Source organism: Panulirus ornatus, chromosome 41 (genome assembly GCF_036320965.1).
Source record: "Panulirus ornatus isolate Po-2019 chromosome 41, ASM3632096v1, whole genome shotgun sequence".
NCBI lineage: Eukaryota > Metazoa > Arthropoda > Malacostraca > Decapoda > Palinuridae > Panulirus > Panulirus ornatus.
Genome location: NC_092264.1, coordinates 12,188,394 through 12,209,887, shown reverse-complemented (window position 1 = coordinate 12,209,887; position 21,494 = coordinate 12,188,394). Strand labels below are relative to the sequence as shown.

The window sequence follows — 21,494 nt, the reverse complement described above, 5'->3', positions numbered from 1 at the left end:
TACTCATCATACATAATCACATTTCAGGGACTTTAAACACCTGATTTCAACTTCTATATAATGCAGAGGGTTAGATATTGTTCACACACACACACACACACACACACACACACACACACACACACACACACACACAGGGGCTCAAAATTACGTTCCTCGTATATACCTGGATAGACGCACTTCGGCAGAGAGTAATTGCGTTACGTAGAGATCCAATTTCTCCCGTCTCTTAGCAGCTGTGCATTACACGCGAACAGCTAAGTAACCTTACTGAGAAAAATTGTGATGGGTTCATCCTAGAAACATAATTTTTACTAGGTTTTCCATTCTTCTTTTTTTATTCATATGTCAAAAGAATTGAGCTACAAGTCTCCCAAATGAGTTTAAATTATAAATTACGACTATTCTGTCTGTCGTTATGTTGGCATACGTTATAACAAATCCCCCTCCATGTGTGTCTCCATCTGCCCTGTTTTGTTGATTCCATCTTTCGTAAAAGTCTGTCTCCCACTTGAATGTGTGGATCGAGTGACGGGTGTGTGTGTGTGTGTGTGTGTGTGTGTGTGTGTGTGTGTGTGTGCCAAGACGCTTGATACAGACAGAGTTCATTGTCTACATTCACAAGAGGAAGGAATACAGTATGTACCTAGGCATCTAACACTGTCCACGTCACGTCTATCACAATACAGTAGGAATACAAAGTTCTATGGATGACTGAATCTATGAAATGAATGCGATTGTGATTCCAATGGGGTGATGATATCTGGCAACCTCAAGTGTGGAGGGGAGACTTCGCTTCTTTGCTATTCTATCACAAGGGACATTCACATCTATGTATGGCATGGACTAAATCGTAAAATACGTAAATAAAACTCCTAAACCTTCGTATGACTTCCATCATTAACGAGCCAAAACCTTTCCTCTCACATCTAGATATATTGAGCTGTTTGGATCAACGATAGACATCTCTAGGAAAAATACTGCGTAACAATGAGACAAGAGCTGAAGGGACACTTCACTGTATTATACGAAAGTGATAATAGAATTCAGACGATAGATCAGTCTATCCAAGGAGAAATATAACTATAGATTGGTGACCAGATTTCCAGACAAGTTGAAGGATATCTTGATATCATAAATCTCTATAACCCTCAGACTGGGACAGAGGTTCATTTCGTGGAGAGGAGAGAAGATACAGAAGCTCCTCCTGAGGGAGGCGGAGGAGGAGGGATTATACTACGGGTAGAGATTGCCTTCCCAAGACCCGTGGAAGCATTGAGATTGGCCACCTGTGGACGGACGACCTGGTCTATGAGATCTATCTATCGCTGGTATATTATATCTACTTTTCCGCACACAGACGCGTTACTCTCCCCCCCCCCCCCTCCAAGATGAGCGACAGCGCTAAACGTGCATCAGCGTTCGATGATATATATGTATACATATATACACATGTACATGATTCATACTTGCTGCCTTTATTCATTTCCGTCGCCACAACGCCACACATGAAATGACAACCCCCTCCCCCGCACGCGCGCGAGGTAGCGCTAGGAAAAGACAACAAAGGCCCCATTCGTTCACACTCAGTCTCTAGCTGTCATGTAATAATGCACCGAAACCACAGCTCCCTTTCCACATGCAGGCCCCACAGAACTTTCCATGGTTTACCCCAGACGTTTCACATGCCCAGGTTCAATCCATTGACAGCACGTCGACTCCGGTATACCACATCGTTCCAATTCACTCTTTTCTTTGCGCCCCTTTTACCCTCCTGTATGTTCAGGCCTCGATCGCTCAAAATCTTTTTCACTCCATCCTTCCACCTCCAATTTGTTCTCCCACTTCTCCTCGTTCCCTCCACCTCTGACACATATATCTTCTATGTTAACCTTTCCTCACTCATTCTCTCCATGTGACCAAACCATTTCAAAACACCCTCTTCTGCTCTCCCAACCACACTCTTCTTATTACCACACATCTCTCTTACACTTTCATTACTTACTCGATCAAATCACCTTACACCACATATTGCCCTCAAACATTTCATTTCCAGCACATCCACCCTCCTTCGAACTACTCTATCTATAGTCCACGCCTCGCAACCATATAACATTGTTGGAAACACTATTCCTTCAAACATACCCATTTTTGCTTTCCGAGATAATGTTCTCGCCTTCCATACATTTTCAAGGCTCCCAGAGCTTTCGCCCCCTCCCCAACCCTGTTACTTACTTCCGCTTTAACGGTTCCATCCGCTGCAAAATCCACTCCCAGATATCCATAACACTTCACTTCCTCAAGTTTTTCTCCATTTAAACTTACCTCCCAATTGACTTGTCTCTCAACTCTACTGTACCGAATAACCTTGCTCTTATTCACATTTACTCTCAGCTTCTTCTTTCACACACTTTACCAAACACAGTCACCAGCTTCTGCAGTTTCTCACGAATCAGCCACCAGCGCTGTATCATCAGCGAACAACTGACTCACTTCCCAAGCCCTCTCATCCAGAACAGACTGCATACTTGCCCCTCTCTCCAAAGTTCTTGCATTCACCTCCCTAACAACCCCATCCATGAACAAATTAAACAACCATGGAGACATCACGCACCCCTGCCGCAAACCGACATTCACTGAGAACCAATCACATTCCTCTCTTCCTACACGCCTTATATCCTCGATGAATACTTTTCACTGCTTCTAACAACTTGCCTCCCACACCATATATTCTTAATACCTTCCACAGAGCATCTCTATCAACTCTGTCATATGCCTTCTCCAGATCCAGGAATGCGACATACAAATCTGTTTTTCTAAGTATTTCTCACATACATTCTTCAGAGCAAACACCTGATCCACGCATCCTCTACCACTTCCAAAACCACACTGCTCTCCCCCAATCTGATGCTCTGTACATGCCTTCATCCTCTCAATCAATACCCTACCATATGATTTCCCAGGAATACTCAACAAACTTATACCTCTGTAATTTGAGCACTCACCTTTATCCCCTTTGCCTTTGTACAGTGGTACTATGTATGCATTCCGCCAATACTCAGGCACCTCACCTTGAGCCATACATACATTAAATATCCTTACTAACCAGTCAACAACACAGTCACCCCCTTTTTAAACAAATTCCTCTCCAATATCATCCAAACTCGCCGCCTTGCCGGCTTTCATCTTCCGCAAAGCTTTCACTACCTCTTCTCTGTTTACCAAATCATTCTCCCTAACCCTCTCACTTCGCACACCACCTCGACCAAAACACCCTATATCTGCCACTTTATCATCTAATACATTCGCCTAACCTTCAGAATACTCACTCCATCTTCTTCTCACATCACCACTACTTTTTATTACCTCCCCATTAGCCCCCTTCACCGATGTTCCTATTTGTTCTATTGTCTTACGCACTTTCTTTACCTCATATATATATATATATATATATATATATATATATATATATATATATATATATATATATATATATGTATATATATATATATATATATATATATATATATATATATATATATATATGTATGTATATATACATATATATATGTATATATACATATATATATATATATATATATATATATATATATATATATATATATATATATATATATATATATATATATATATATATATATGTATGTATATATACATATATATATGTATATATACATACATATATATATATATATATATATATATATATATATATATATGTATATACATATATATATATATATATATATATATATATATATATATATATATATATATATATATATATATATATATATATATATGTATGTATATATATATATATATATATATATATATATATATATATATATATATATATATATATATATATATATATATCTTTTATTTTTTTTTTAAACCATTCACCATTTCCCGCGTTAGCGAGGTAGCGTCAAGGACAGAAGACTGAGCCTTTGAGGGAATATCCTCACTTGGCCCCCTCCCCTCCCTTACTTCTTTTGGAAAACTAAAAACGAGAGGGGAGGATTTCCAACCCCCCGCTCCCTTCCCTTTTAGTTGCCATCTACAACACGCAGGGAATACGTGGGAAGTATTCGTTCTCCCCTATCCCCAGGGATAATATATATATATATATATATATATATATATATATATATATATATATATATATATATATATATATTTTTTTTTTTTTTTTTTTTTTTGCTTTGTCGCTGTCTCCCGCGTTTGCGAGGTAGCGCAAGGAAACAGACGAAAGAAATGGCCTAACCCACCCCCATACACATGTATATACATACACGTCCACACACTCAAATATACATACCTACACAGCTCTCCATGGTTTACCCCAGACGCTTCACATGCCCTGATTCAATCCAATGACAGCACGTCAACCCCGGTATACCACATCGATCCAATTCACTCTATTCCTGCACGCCATTCACCCTCCTGCATGTTCAGGCCCCGATCACACAAAATCTTTTTCACTCCATCTTTCCACCTCCAATTTGGTCTCCCACTTCTCCCCGTTCCCTCCACCTCCGACACATATATCCTCTTGGTCAATCTTTCCTCACTCATTCTCTCCATGTGCCCAAACCATTTCAAAACACCCTCTTCTGCTCTCTCAACCACGCTCTTTTTATTTCCACACATCTCTCTTACCCTTACGTTACTTACTCGATCAAACCACCTCACACCACACATTGTCCTCAAACATCTCATTTCCAGCACATCCACCCTCCTGCGCACAACTCTATCCATAGCCCACGCCTCGCAACCATACAACATTTTTGGAACCACTATTCCTTCAAACATACCCATTTTTGCTTTCCGAGATAATGTTCTCGACTTCCACACATTCTTCAAGGCTCCCAGGATTTTCGCCCCCTCCCCCATGATCCACTTCCGCTTCCATGGTTCCATCCGCTGCCAGATCCACTCCCAGATATCTAAAACACTTTACTTCCTCCAGTTTTTCTCCATTCAAACTTACCTCCCTATTGACTTGACCCTCAACCCTACTGTACCTAATAACCTTGCTCTTATTCACATTTACTCTTAACTTTCTTCTTTCACACACTTTACCAAACTCAGTCACCAGCTTCTGCAGTTTCTCACATGAATCAGCCACCAGCGCTGTATCATCAGCGAACAACAACTGACTCACTTCCCAAGCTCTCTCATCCACAACAGACTTCATACTTGCCCCTCTTTGCAAAACTCTTGCATATATATATATATATATATATATATATATATATATATATATATATATATATATATATACTTGGACTGAAGCCAGGTACCTAGTTTATCGATAGCCCGTATGGGAGGATGAACAGCTTGGCAAACTGTGGACAGAGTATACTTGACCAAGATTCTGCCTTAAGTGGGCTCGATCCACAGGCGGCCCATGCATGGATCATAGAAATCATGTTCTCCGAGCTGAAGTTGAGACAAAGATGATCCATTACCTTAAAAAAGAATTTTACCATCATTAAACATTATCCAGTAGGTGTCATATTTTTTTTTGAAGGTGTCGTACCTTGAGCACGATACTTGAACACGATAGTGCGACTCTTCAGCACGACGGTACGACCCTTGAACACGATGGCTGCGCCCCTTGAGCACGATGGTGCGACCCTTGAGCACAACGCGGTCGAACAAGACGATGAAAAAAGAAAATAAAAACAAAAAATACCTCTCTATTTTTTCTTTTCAAGTCTGGTGTGTGTCGAAACTTTTTGAAAGTTTTCTAACTTTGTCTCCACCAAGTTGACAGGATCCTGCAGAGTCTGCAAGCCACATAACAACATGTCAAACGATAAAAAAAAAAAAAACATTGTGGGGCTTATAGTTCGCCAGTGTCTGGTGGAGAAGTAAGACTAGAACATACACGAAGTAACCCTAATATTAGCCTGTACATAATAACGAGGACTATAAAGATAAGAACCATTGGTCTTAATGCCATAGACTTTTACCCCACTGAGAAACGAGAAAGTTCAGCTTTACTCAGCTAAATCATAAAGAATTTAGCTTTATTTTTACTTATTGACGGAAGATAAAAGATCTAAATGTCAATATAATGCTTCGTTAATGCTTATGACAGGCATTGGTCACCGTCTGACGGCAGTTCATGCCTGACTCACAAATGTTCTTGCCTGATTCACAAATGTTCATGCCTGATTCACAAATGTTCATGCCTGACTCACAAATGTTCATGCCTGACTCACAAATGTTCATGCCTGACTCAAATGTTCATGCCTGACTCAAAAATGTTCATGCCTGATTCACAAATGTTCATGCCTGACTCACAAATGGTCATGCCTGACTCACAAATGGTCATGCCTGACTCAGAGATGTTCACGGCTGACTCACAAGTGTTCATGTCTGACTCACAAATGTTCATGCATGACTCACAAATGTTCATGCCTGACTCACAAATGTTCATGCCTGACTCAAAAATGTTTATGCCTGACTCACAATGTTCATGCCTGACTCACAAATGTTCATGCCTGACTCACAAATGGTCATGCCTGACTCACAAATGGTCATGCCTGACTCACAGATGTTCACGGCTGACTCACAAATGTTCATGCCTGACTCAAATGTTCATGCCTGACTCACAAATGTTCATGCCTGACTCACAAATGTTCATGCCTGACTCACAAATGGTCATGCCTGACTCACAAATGGTCATGCCTGACTCAGAGATGTTCACGGCTGACTCACAAGTGTTCATGTCTGACTCACAAATGTTCATGCATGACTCACAAATGTTCATGCCTGACTCACAAATGTTCATGCCTGACTCAAAAATGTTTATGCCTGACTCACAATGTTCATGCCTGACTCACAAATGTTCATGCCTGACTCACAAATGGTCATGCCTGACTCACAAATGGTCATGCCTGACTCACAGATGTTCACGGCTGACTCACAAATGTTCATGTCTGACTCACAAATGTTCATGGCTGACTCACAAATGTTCATGCCTGACTCACAAATGGTCATGCCTGACTCACAAATGTTCACGGCTGACTCACAAATGTTCATGTCTGACTCACAAATGTTCATGGCTGACTCACAAATGTTCATGCCTGACTCACAAATGGTCATGCCTGACTCACAAATGTTCATGCCTGATTCACAAATGTTCATGCCTGACTCACAAATGTTCATGCCTGACTCACATGTTCATGCCTGACTCAAAAATGTTCATGCCTGATTCACAGATGTTCATGCTTGACTCACAAATGTTCATGCCTAAATCAAAACTGTTTATGCCTGACTCACAAACGTTCATACCTGACTAACAAATGTTCATGCCTGACTTACAAATGTTCATGCCTGACTCACAAAACTGGATTAGAGTAACTTACTGTATCTCCTCTATAAACAACTAAACAACAGTGAACATCATACTGTATCTTCACTACCACTGAAATTTCAGTAAATGCATTACTATAGCCATAAGACTGGATTAGAATAACTTCTTTAATGAATCTTCACGAAAATCTGAACTACATTGATAATACCCTTCATCTTCACTACCGCTGAGATTACAGTAACTGCATTACTATATCACTAAAATCATCATAAGAATATCTCCCTTACTGTACCTTCACCTACAACTGGAAAAGAGTGACCGCCTCACGGTATCTTCACTACCACTGGGAGTACAGTAACTTCACAACTATATCCTTAAAACTGGATTAAAGTAAGTTACGGTATCTTCACAAATAACTGGAAAACAGTGAGCATCATACTGTATCTTCACTACCACTGAAATTTCAGTAAATGCATTACTATATCCAAAAGACTGGATTAGAATAACTTCCTTAATGAATCTTCACGAAAATCTGTACTACAGTGACGGTACCCTTTATCTTCACTACCACTGAGATTACACGAACTTCACAACTATATCCTTAAAATTCCATTAAAGTTACTTTATCTTCATAAACAACTGGACAACAGTGACTGTCATACTGTATCTTCACTACCATTGAAATTACAATAAATGCATTACCATATCCATAAGACTGGATTAGAATAACTTTCTTAATATATCTTCACTAACAACTGGACAACAGTGGCCGCTCAACTGTATCTTCACTACCACTGACATTTCAGTAAATGCATTACTATATCCATAAGAATGGATTAGAATAACTTCCTTAATATATCTTCATAAACAACTGGACAACAGTGACTGTCATACTGTATCTTCACTACCATTGAAATTACAATAAATGCATTACTATACCCATAAGACTGGATTGAAATAACTTTCTTAATATATTTTCACTAACAACTGGACAACAGTGACCGTTCAACTGTATCTTCACTACTACTGAAAGTAATGTAACAGCATTTCTATATCCTTGATACTGGATTCAAATAACTTTCTGATTATATCTTCACTAGTAACTGGAGTATAGTCACGTTATATATATAACTCCAATGCAGTTCTTGTTTTACATTGCCAATAGTGTACATATAACAAATACATATTCATATATCCCCAGTGTGGGTTGTCATACACATATTACATACAGAAGAAGTTATTTCCTATATTTGCTCTCGTTCTCCTAGTGTCGCCAAAGATCCAATACCAAACTTCATTGACCTAAGAAAGTCTCAGTCTATCTTTCGTGATTTTTTTTTGAAACATATAACTTCACTACTATCTGAGATTTGAAGTTCACCATATTTCCGGAAGTATCCAGGATATACTTTGTAATGACTGGTTTTCATCTTGTTCAGGTTAAGAGTTGGAGATTAGCGATGGTAATGACAGACACAATCGGTCATATAGAAAGGCCAAGGTTTTGGGAAATGTTGGAACCAAAGCCCCAAAGAGATCCCCGAAGAAGACGACGACCACCACGACGAACACGATCACACCACCAGCAGAGAGTGGACTATTCCACATATATCCAGGGTTAGGAAATAGGAGAACAATACCAGCAGAGAGTGGATTATTCCACATATACCCAGGGTTATGAAATAGGAAAACAATACCAGCAGAGAGTGGACCATTCCACATATACTTCGGATTATGAAATAGGAGAACAATACCAGCAGAGAGTGGACCATTCCACATATACCCAGGGTTATGAAATAGGAGAACAATACCAGCAGAGAGTGGACCATTCCACATATACCCAGGGTTATGAAACAGGAGAACAATACCAGCAGAGAGTGGACCATTCCACATATACCCAGGGTTATGAAATAGGAGAACAATACCAGCAGAGAGTGGACCATTCCACATATACCCAATTCCCACCACACCCTGATATGATACCATTCCAACCACAACCTCTCATGGGACCATTCCAGCCACACCCTGATATGGTAGGATACCAATCACAGTCGCAGATGGTACAATTGCCACCACACCCTAACATGGTACCATTCCAACCACACCCTGACATGGTAGTATTCCCACAATCCCCTCACATGTTCCAGGTTCATATAGAAAGACCAGGGGGTTGGGAAATGTTGGAACCTACGCCCCAAAGAGTTCCCCGAAGAAGACGACGACGAAGACGACGACCACGATCACAACACCAGCAGGGAGTGGACCATTCCACATGTACCCAGGGTTATGATATAGAACAACACACGACCATGGAGGTTCCAGAAGAGACTCCAATGGTGCCCTTGGAGACTCTAGAGGAATTCCCCCAACCACCCCATCAGGTGATACCACTCACACCAGACCCTCTCAGGGTACCAATTCCACCACTGCCTGACATGGTATCATTCCAACCACAACCTTACGAGATACCACTCCCACCAGCACCTACCGTGGACCATCTCTCACCGCCCACTCCAGAGCAAGTTCTTCCACCATCCCCTACAGAGGAAGTACTCCCACAACCCACTCCAGAAGAAGTAATCCCACCACCCCGTCCCCGTGAACTTCCTACACCAACCCGTTCCCAGGAACTTCTTCCTCTACCCCGTTCCATGGAAATTCTCACTATACCTCGCCCCGTGTTTCTACTCCCACTACTCCGTTCTCGCCAGCTTCCACCACCTCTTCCCCTAGAACTTCTCCCACCACCCACTCCCCTTGTTATCATCCCACCACCCCGTCTCTTGGCTATACTCCCACCACCCAGTCTATTGGCTATACTCCCACCACCCCGTTGCCTGGCTCTACTCCCACCACCCAGTCGCTTGGAAATCCCAATACTCCCGTCCCCAGGTAATATATCCACCACCCCGTCCCCTGGCATATCTACCATCACTACCCCTGTCTCCCGCCTCGACCCTGAAATTTCCGGAGAAGCCTCCAGAGTTGACTGCTGCCATGGTCCTAGTGAGCCCAGAAGAGTGCCTCGCTCCACTTTCCGACGTACCTTATCCCGTTGTCTCAAGTGGCTCGGCAGGATCACTTGTCCCTGTTGTGTTAGACGTCCTCGGGTTTCTGGTCATTGAGAGCCAGGCAGGCACTGACAACTTTTAGTTATCCCCAACGCCATGACCTGGCAGCAAAAATGGATATCTCATTTCAAAAATGGCTGTAAATATGTGCTGTAGCTGCAGTACACAGAAACTTGACTATCTATCTATTATCTATCTATCTATATTTCTATCTATTTGTCCATAACTGTGATACCTATTCCCATCAGGAGCTCCCATCAAGGGCGTGGCCTCAGCAAAAGTCTCCACTTAACTCTGTCCTTACTTGCCTCTCTCGCATATACCATTACACATATTCTTCCACTGTTTCTCTTCCACTCTATTTCCCCATGCTACTCTACGTTTCAGCGGGGGACAAATGCTGGTTTTCACAAATTTCTGCCAAACGAATGGGTGTATCACTATGACATTTCAGCACACTATCCTTAACATCCGGGCATAATTTATGTCTGACGTACCACATCGCTATATGTGCTATATATATATATATATATACATACTCACAAATACTCATGTCTGACTCACAAATGCTTATGTCTGACTCACAATCGTGTCGTTCCCACAGACACAACGACCTGGCGTGGAACGCCCGTATGTTCCTCCACAACAAACTTCACTCCTTCAACCTCTCCAGTGACCTGACCCAGCAGAAGCCGTGGATGAACTCGCCCTTCTCCCACACTGACCTGCCGAGGCTCAAGAAGGGTCATGTGGCCGCTCAGGTGAGTGAATCAGTCGCTGTGCTAACGCTGGCGGGGTTGGCGAACTCGACCGTCTCCCACACTGACCTGCCGAGGCTCAAGAAGGGTCATGTGGCCGCTCAGGTGAGTGAATCAGTCGCTGTGCTAACGCTGGCGGGGTTGGCGAACTCGACCGTCTCCCTACAGTGATCCTCCCCATCTCAGAGACCTGGTGGGTGGACTCATGCAGGAGGCGGTGACGACGACGACAAGGTCGCCCCCATCCCCTCACCTTTAGCCACGACCTGGGATGTACGCTTCGCTCCCTCACGGGTCGTGAAGGTTAAGATATGGGTCACTTTTGACGACGGCTTGGTGAACCGACAAGAGGGGTAAGGGGAGCGTATAGGTGCACCTCAGAGAGAGAGAGAGAGAGAGAGAGAGAGAGAGAGAGAGAGAGAGTCCCTCCTCTCACACTGCAGAGAATCAGTTCTGTAGATGAACCACTGTGAACAAAACCTTGAAGTGTGAGACAGTGGCTTCATACTGGGTTCATAACCAAATCTGTTTATACCATGACCAGCCTGCCCTACGGTGGTCTGGTCAGGGCTGAGCATCACCAGCCTGCCCTACGGTGGTCTGGTCAGGGCTGAGCATCACCAGCCTGCCCTACGGTGGTCTGGTCAGGGCTGAGCATCACCAGCCTGCCCTACGGTGGTCTGGTCAGGGCTGAGCATCACCAGGCCGTCCTACGGTGGTCTGCTCAGGGCTGAGCGCTGTAATAGGCAACAATCAAATTTCCGTCCAGCTATCTCATACATGAGTGGCCAAAGATGTTGTGAGAGACAGGGAGTGATGGGAGAGAGATGAGATACACAGAACTTGTAAAGTGTCTTTGAGAGATACGGGGAAACAGTGGGTATGCACTGAGAATAAGAGACACGGTGGTTGTACAAGCATGGGGTTGAGATATAGGAGAACTGTGCATTAATGGGGTTAGCAGACACAGAGGTTATGCAGGGAAAGCCTTAAGAAGTGGGGAAGGTTGTGATAAGATGGGGTTGATAGATAAGGAAATTGTGTAGGGATGGGGTCGATAGGGATGGGGTCGATAGATGCGGGGCGTCTTGTAGGCATGGGGAGGCGAGATTCGGGAATTGTACAAGGACAGAGTTGAGAAATATGTGCGATGTTTAGCGATAGGTTGAAGGATGGCAGGGATGGCGTTGAGAGATTCGATTTTGTACAAAGGAGTGGCTTGAGAAACTTGGGAACTGCTGGGTAGACGAGGATCATTGGTAAAGTTGTCGTTTAGAGACGTTGATCAGTGATGGGTGGGTGGTGCAAGGATGAGTTTCAGAAATATACAGTGGGTACGAGGAGGGAGGTGAAAGATATCGGGGTTTCAGAGATACAGAGGTCGCTGGGGGAGCATGTGAGAGATAAGGAGATGGCGGGAGGTGGATCCAATAGGCTTCCGCCACCAGAAGATCTGTGTGTGAGAGATCCGGTGTCTCCAGGGAGATAGTGTAAGAGACGGAGGTCGCTAGATGGCTGGTGTGAGATACTGTGATCATTGCTAGGAGGAGAGTGAGAGATGTAGGAGTCATTATGAAAGAAATATACTGTCAGGAATATACGAGTGATTGACAACATATCTGGATATATCTTGATGTAACCTGATCTATTCTAGATATATCCTGATGTAACCTGATCTATTCTAGATATATCTTGATGTAACCTGATCTATTCAAGATATATCCTGATGTAACCTGCTCTATTCAAGATATATCCTGATGTAACCTGATCTATTCTAGATATATCCTGATGCAACCTGATCTATTCTAGATATATCCTGATGTAACCTGATCTATTCTAGATATATCCTGATGTAACCTGATCTATTCTAGATATATCCTGATGTAACCTGATCTATTCTAGATATATCCTGATGCAACCTGATCTATTCTAGATATATCCTGATGTAACCTGATCTATTCTAGATATATCCTGATGTAACCTGATCTATTCTAGATATATCCTGATGTAACCTGATCTATTCTAGATATATCCTGATGCAACCTGATCTATTCTAGATATATCCTGATGTAACCTGATCTATTCTAGATATATCCTGATGTAACCTGATCTATTCTAGATATATCCTGATGTAACCTGATCTATTCTAGATATATCTTGATAATCTGACAGAAAAATATTCTAATCATCGTATATAGCCTCCTCCTCTGAAGCCTAGAAGTAAACACTATAACGAGATGTCTCGAGCAGGGGAAAGTCAGGCATCACACGAACTCAGTCCTGTGTCTTCACCAAGTTTAGTGAACCAGTACCAGACGAGGACATGGCCTAGTGAGCCGTGGTGGTGGCGGCGTCTCTACTCTCCTAAAAGGATCTCTGTCTATCAAACCTTTCTCCATGGCTGTATCTCTAGTTCAACATGGTGTACCACGCATCTCTGATCACAAAAACATCCTCATCCCATACCCAGTGTGTTCAGGCTACACGCTGACATTTCCCCAACTACAGAAATACTTTTATATTGATTTGTTTATTGAGATCATCGACTCTGCTCCCCCTACGCAAGCACCAGGGTTGTCATATGGAATACAATGAGCCTTATTAAATCACTTCTCATGATATGAATCCATGTCTAGCTTGGTCTACCTATCCTCCTCCTACTGTACTGCAGTCTGGTACACTGCTATGTAAACTGAACAGTGTATTACGCCATACCTTCTGTCTCATCCCCCTCCTCCATCATTCTCGCAGACCTTCATCTCAGAGCCTTTCTGACTGATTCGCGTGTCTACGTCCCTGAGACTCGGCATTGAGGTATACGTCGTCTGCTTGTGTTGTGACGCGCTGTGCGAACCAGAGAAAAAGGGCATGAGAAGTATGTGGCATTAAGGGCTGAGGCCCATGGACGGGGCCGTGAGACCGTTCTTTCGAATAGAGAGGCAGACACCCACATTCACGTCTGTGCTCGCCATCAAAACAAGTTCTTAATACATCTATTCGTAATGTTGCTCTTTGTCTATCATAGAATAACAACAATGGATACACCAGTTTATAACTATCGCCTCAGCCCCTCACATGGAAGCCCAATATGATGGACGTTGCAACTGCTTCTTAAAACCTGGAGAGATGGTACGGGTTCTGCAGTTGTTCAGAGTGGCGTATCCCTCTGTAGGGAGGTATCATATATAGCCCAAGTATAGATCACTTCTTGTCATATATGAGGAGGTTTTGATTCCGCTTCTCTTTTACTCTGAGTGGAATCAAAACTCATCTGCCTGACCAGCTCGCCAGCCATTATTATAACCTTATCTATCCCTTACTGGCTTACGTGAGGTTGCCTTACCTCTCTCTCTCTCTCTCTCTCTCTCTCTCTTTCTCTCTCTCTCTCTCTCTCTCTCTCTCTCTCTCTGGTCTACACACGAATCATTTCAGTCACTGTCCTCGTGAGATACCTGCGTGTGTACACTGTCCTGGTGACCTGGGAGTACATCACCTGACTGTCTTCTCATAACTTCTCTGGCGACATCAAACTTAATGAGAATTGGGCCATTTTTTTTTCCTTCCTCTTTTTTCTCTCGAATTCTCTTTCTCCTTTAGTATTTCTGTCATCTTCGTTCCTTTCCAGTCTTCCTGTCTTCACCGACAGTGCTTCGATCAAGCACACTCTCATGCATACTGAGTCGGTTGCTGTATATATAGATAAAAGGAAAACATGAATATATTTTTGTGGGCTGTGAACCCATATACAGAGGCATTAGAGCTCCATAGCATCAAGGGCTGTCAACCTGTGTGTTGTGAACCCATATACAGAAGCATTCGAGCTCCATAGCATCATGGGATGTTAACCCACGTATATAGAAACACGATACCTGTACAAGGTGGGCTGTGTGAACCCAGGGAGGTGGGCATCATGACGTGTTAGTAGCTGGGGTGAGGTACGGCCCCATGTAATGGTCAGAGATGTGTGTACTGTGTACATTCACAAGATGACTCTGTGTGTGTGTCACATCGGCCGGCCTACCACAGTACTGGGACGTAGTCCACACGTGACGTAAGAGTGATCATCCTCACGTGAGATCCTTGAACTAACGTCTGGTGATATACAAGTCGACAGAAGCAGTGAGCGGAGGACCGATTACGTACGACTGACGCAACGGATGGACCGATCACATCATTAGCGAACGACGGGCGCAGTGAGCGAGCGGACGACCGATTACGTCACAAGCCACGACGTAAGTTGTGAGTGTACCAATTTTGTCACAAGCAACGACGTAAGCTGTGATTGTACCAATTACGTCACAAGCCACGACGTAAGTTGTGAGAGCTACCGATTACGTCGCAAGCCATGACGTAAGCTGTGAGTGTACCGATTACGTCAATAGCACAAGAGAGGGGCAGTGTGTGTGGACCGACCGACCACGTCTCCCACACATGACAGAGGCAGTGTACCGCCCCATCACGTCAATTGCTCATGACAAAGGCAGTGTACCGTCCCATCACGTCAATAGCTCATGACAGAGGCATTGTAACGTAACATCACGTCAATAGCTCATGACAGAGGCAGTATACCACCCCATCACGTCAATAGCTCATGACAAAGGCAGTGTACCGCCCCATCACGTCAATAGCTCATGACAGAGGCAGTGTACCGCCCCATCACGTTAATAGCTCATGACAGAGGCAGTGTACCGCCCCATCACGTCAATAGCTCATGACAGAGGCAGTGTACCGCACCATCACGTTAATAGCTCATGACAGAGGCAGTGTACCGCTCCATCACATCAATAGCTCATGACAGAGGCAGTGTACTGCCCCATCACGTTAATAGCTCATAACAGAGGCAGTGTAACGACCCATCACGTCAATAGATAGTCAAAGGTGTTGTGTGGACCCGACTCGCCAAATGTATAACAAGAAAGAATAGATGTTGTACGTGGACACTCCCAGGACACTGGTTCGAAACCCCTCTTTAGCAAATGGTGTGCTGTGAACCCTCTAACCTACAGTGTTCTATAAATCAGTGTTATACTCACGCTTTCCATTGTTCCGTCTATACAATACACAAACACTGATGAAAACTCCAGAGCGTTAGTAATTGCCGTGAAAAGCAATATTCATTTGATTAAAGAGTTTATAGTTTTTAACGAGTGGATTTTGCCTCATTTAATTAAGGCTTGTGAAGTTTTCTGGCCCAGTCATTTACCGCACTTATTGATAATGAATATCAGCTATTACGAGAGGTAGTTTTAGCGGTCTTCTGTATTCATAGAGTTATTTCTTTTTCAACATCAGCAGCGCCGCTATTCACACCCCTGCTCTCAACATCTGCCACCACCACAATCAACACCACCACAATCAACACCATTACAATCAACACCACTACAATCAACATCAACACCACCACAATCAACACCACCACAATCAACACCACCACAATCAACACCATTACAATCAACACCACTACAATCAACATCAACACCATTACAATCAACACCACCACAATCAACACCATTACAATTAACACCACTACAATCAACATCAACACCATTACAATCAACACCACCACAATCAACACCATTACAATCAACACCACTACAATCAACATCAACACCATTACAATCAACACCACCACAATCAACACCATTACAATTAACACCACTACAATCAACATCAGTGCAATCAACATCACCATAATCAACATCACTACAACCAACACCACTACAATCAACATCAACGCAATCAACATCACCACAATTGACACCACCACAATCAACACCACTACAATCAACACCACCACAATCAACATCACCGCAATCAGCATCACCGCAATCAACATCACCACAATCAACACCACCACAGTCAACACCACCACAATCAACACCATCACAATCAACACCACCACAATCAACACCACCACAATCAACACCATTACAATTAACACCACTACAATCAACATCAACGCAATCAACATCACCACAATTGACACCACCACAATCAACACCACTACAATCAACACCACCACAATCAACATCACCGCAATCAACATCAGCACAATCAACACCACCACAGTCAACACCACCGCAATCAACACCATTACAATCAACACCACCACAATCAATCACCAACAATCAACACACACAACAACATCACATCAAACAAAATCAACAAAAATCCACACCATACAACACCAACAATCAACATCACCACAAACCACCACAACAATCACCACACAATCAACACCACACATCAACATCACACAATCAACACCAACCAACCAACAATCACACACACAATCAAACACCACCAACACAACAACACAACACCAACAATCAAACCACAATCAACACACACAAACACCAAACACAATCAACATCACAACAAACTCCCAAACACACACAACACACACTACACAACACCACACAATCACACCACCCACCAATCAACAACTCACCAACACACACAACACACACATCAACAATCACACATCATCCCACCAAAACAACACACCAACCACAACCAACATCACACATCCAAACAACAACACACAACATCACTCACATCAAATCAACAACAATCAACATCACACACAATCAACAACACACACATCAACCACCATCAACTCACACATCAACACAACCAATCAACACAACACAACACCAACATCAACACCACACACAACCCAACACAACACATCCACATCAACAACACACAACACAACACAACAAACATCCACACACAACAACATCCAACACACATACAATCAACACACCACAATCAACACCAAAAATCACCAAACTCACAATCACAACAACACACAACATCAACACACCAAAACACCACAATCAACACATCACAACAACACCACACACAATCAACACACACACACAATCAACACCCACACCACAACCCACAACAACACCATAATCATACAACACACATCATCACACCCAACAACACCACAATCACACCACCAACAACAACACCACACCACACAATCAACACCAATCACATCATCACCAAACAACACCAACATACACACCACATCACACACACAATCACATCAACATCAATCACAACACAACCACAACATCACCAACAATCAACCATCCAACAACATCACAACATCATCAACTCACACCACATCAAAACACCAACTAACACCATATCATCAACAACCACACAATCAACACCATCCACAAAAACACACACAATTCAACTCACCCAATCAACACACCACAATCAACATCACACACACACAACACACCAATCCAACACACACAACAACATCACCACAATCAACCCACACAATCAAACACACAACAACATCACACCACAATCAACATCACCAACAATCAACACACCACACAACACATACCCACATCCAAATCACTCACCAACATCACCACATCAAACCACAACAACACACAACATAACCACTCACACACAATCACACACCACATCAACCCACCCAATCATCACACAATCACACCCACAATCAACACACCACAATCAACATCACACAATCAACACACACCATCACACACCACACACAACAACATCACACATCAACAATCACATCAACACACCACAATCAACACATCCCAACACAATCACACCACCAATCAAATAACACCACTACATCCAACAATCACCCCAATCAACATTCACCACAATCAACACCACCACACATCAACACCATCCACAATAACATCACCAAATTCAACACACATCACCACATCAACATCACCACAATCAACAACCACACATCAACCACATCAACCACAACATCACACATCAACACCAAACACACAAACACCATCATCAACACCACACAATCAACATCACCACAACAACATCACATCAACACACACATCATCCATCACAACAACACCAATACATCACCACAATCCAACACAACATCAACACACATATCATCAACACACCACACAATTCAACACAATCACCAAACACACCACAAACATCCACCAACACATCAACATCAACATCAATCATACACACCAATCACACCAACAAACACATCACATCCAAACATCAACATCAACATCACACCACCACAACAAAATCAACATCACACCAACATCAACACCACACAATCAACACACCACATCACCACTATCCACAACACACCACCAACACATCACACCACAATCAACACACCACATCAACATCATCAACCATCAACACAACATCACACCACAATAACCCACCACAATCACAACACTACATCACTCTCACTCACCAACACCATACACTATCAACCACATCACAATCCTCTAACACATCACCATCACCACCACATCAACATCACACAAATCACCCAAACTTCCCATACATCAACAACACCACCAATCCATCACCACACACAACCACAACATCACCATTATCATCAACACCTACATCAACATCCATCATCATCCAACACCAACCACTAACTATCACCATCATCATCAACACCACCTACATCAACACCATCATCATCCAACACACCTAACTATCACCATTATCATCAACACCAACATCAACATCATCAGCTCCAACACAACCACTAACTATCACCATTATCATCAACACCAACATCAACATCAACATCATCAGCCCCAACACACCACTAACTATCACCATTATCATCAACACGAACATCAACATCAACATCATCAGCCCCAACACAACCACTAACATCACCATAATCCACACCACTTACACGAACATCGCCATCATCATAACCATAATTACCATGATCTTCACCATCGACAGCATCACCATCACCATCAACATCAACACCACCATCACCATCAACACCACCATCATCACCACCACCATCACCACCACTATCACAATCAACACATCATATATTCTCCACATCAAGCAGTCACGACCTCCAGTGGTTGACAGTAACATCATTTCTTGTATCAAAAGTTCAACTCGGTCGTCAAATGAGGATGTGTGTGTGTGTGTGTGTGTGTGTGTGTGTGTGTGTGTGTGTGTGTGTGTGACCCAGCGTTGTAGACCCTGGCCGGGCAGACAGTCGTGCTAACATAAGGACCAAAGCTGGACCAATTGTTTTTGCAGACTATCGCCTTTATCATTGGCGTTTAAAGAAAAACAAAAGCCTCTTAACTGCTCGGTACGTAAATAAAAGCCCCTTAACTGCTCGGTACGTAAATAAATGCTCCTTAACTGCTCGGTACGTAAATAAAAGCCCCTTAACTGCTCGGTACGTAAATAAAAGCCTCTTAACTGCTCGGTACGTAAATAAATGCCCCTTAACTGCTCGGTACGTAAATAAATGCCCCTTAACTGCTCGGTACGTAAATAAATGCTCCTTAACTGCTCGGTACGTAAATAAATGCTCCTTAACTGCTCGGTACGTAAATAAATGCTCCTTAACTGCTCGGTACGTAAATAAATGCTCCTTAACTGCTCGGTACGTAAATAAATGCTCCTTAACTGCTCGGTACGTCTCCTTCTGTTGGAGTGATGCAGAGGGATTCTGAAAATATGTTTTTCATTTCATTTATTAATTTTTTTTTGAAGATTTTTTCATTCAAACAATGAATGACGTAACCTTGGGTCTTTGATCGGACCTGTAAAGGTCAAGTTAAGGGCCAGCTCGTGGTAGGGAAAACACTGGACATGACCCGTAATGGTCATGTCAAAGACCAGAGGGGGCGAGAGAGAAGTGAAGACGAGGTGTTAGAGTATAGATGGATGGTCTTTGACCTGGCCCGTGCTAGTCAGGTCAAAGGTCAGTAATATCAACGGTGCTATGAATATGACCTTTGACCCGACTCGTGAGGGACAGGGCTTTTGCCATTGATGTCGAGAGTATGGTGAAGAGGAAGGTGCACAGAAGGTGTGGCCTTTGACCCAACTTTTAAAGGTCAGGTCATAAGGTCATAGGTCATCGGTGTTGAGGACGTTGTGAAGAGGCGATTGGTCGAGGAAGGTGTTCTTGTCCAGGGTGTAATGAAGATGCGTGTGTTGATGGTGAGGTAATATCATGTTCATCGATGGTATAGTGAAGATGAGTCGGATGGCATTAACCCATTGAGGTGAACATGTTGGTAAGTGATAGTGAGGAGGGAGACACCCACCCCACACTTAATCCCCAAATGTTGGCGCTTCTGGTCATCAAGAGACAAGTGATAGAAACATCTCGAGTACAACAGCACTCCGTTTCACTCCTCCTACAGTGTATCGCCCAGCGTCCCTCCCTGGTGTACCTCAAGATCGCTCCGAGGGTTAATAACACTGACCTTCAACTGTATATCGCCTCTCACTCTCATATTA

The 21,494-nt window shown here is 43.0% G+C and overlaps 1 protein-coding gene across 3 annotated transcripts in view; it reads left to right on the top strand.

Moving 5' to 3' along the window:
- The window catches only part of LOC139761680 (dipeptidase 1-like), a 317,903-nt gene that overhangs the window by 66,583 nt on the left and 229,826 nt on the right, over positions 1-21,494 (top strand). For 2 of the 3 annotated variants that reach the window (XR_011715590.1, XM_071686010.1), the window contains exon 3: positions 11,030-11,186. Coding sequence is in view for 1 of the 3 variants with exons in the window: in XM_071686010.1 (XP_071542111.1) it covers positions 11,030-11,186 (157 nt within the window). In the remaining 2 variants the exon portion in view is untranslated. Of the gene's footprint in view, positions 1-11,029; positions 11,187-11,246; positions 11,289-21,494 lie in introns of those variants that run through there. The other variant, XM_071686011.1, reaches the window with a different exon arrangement.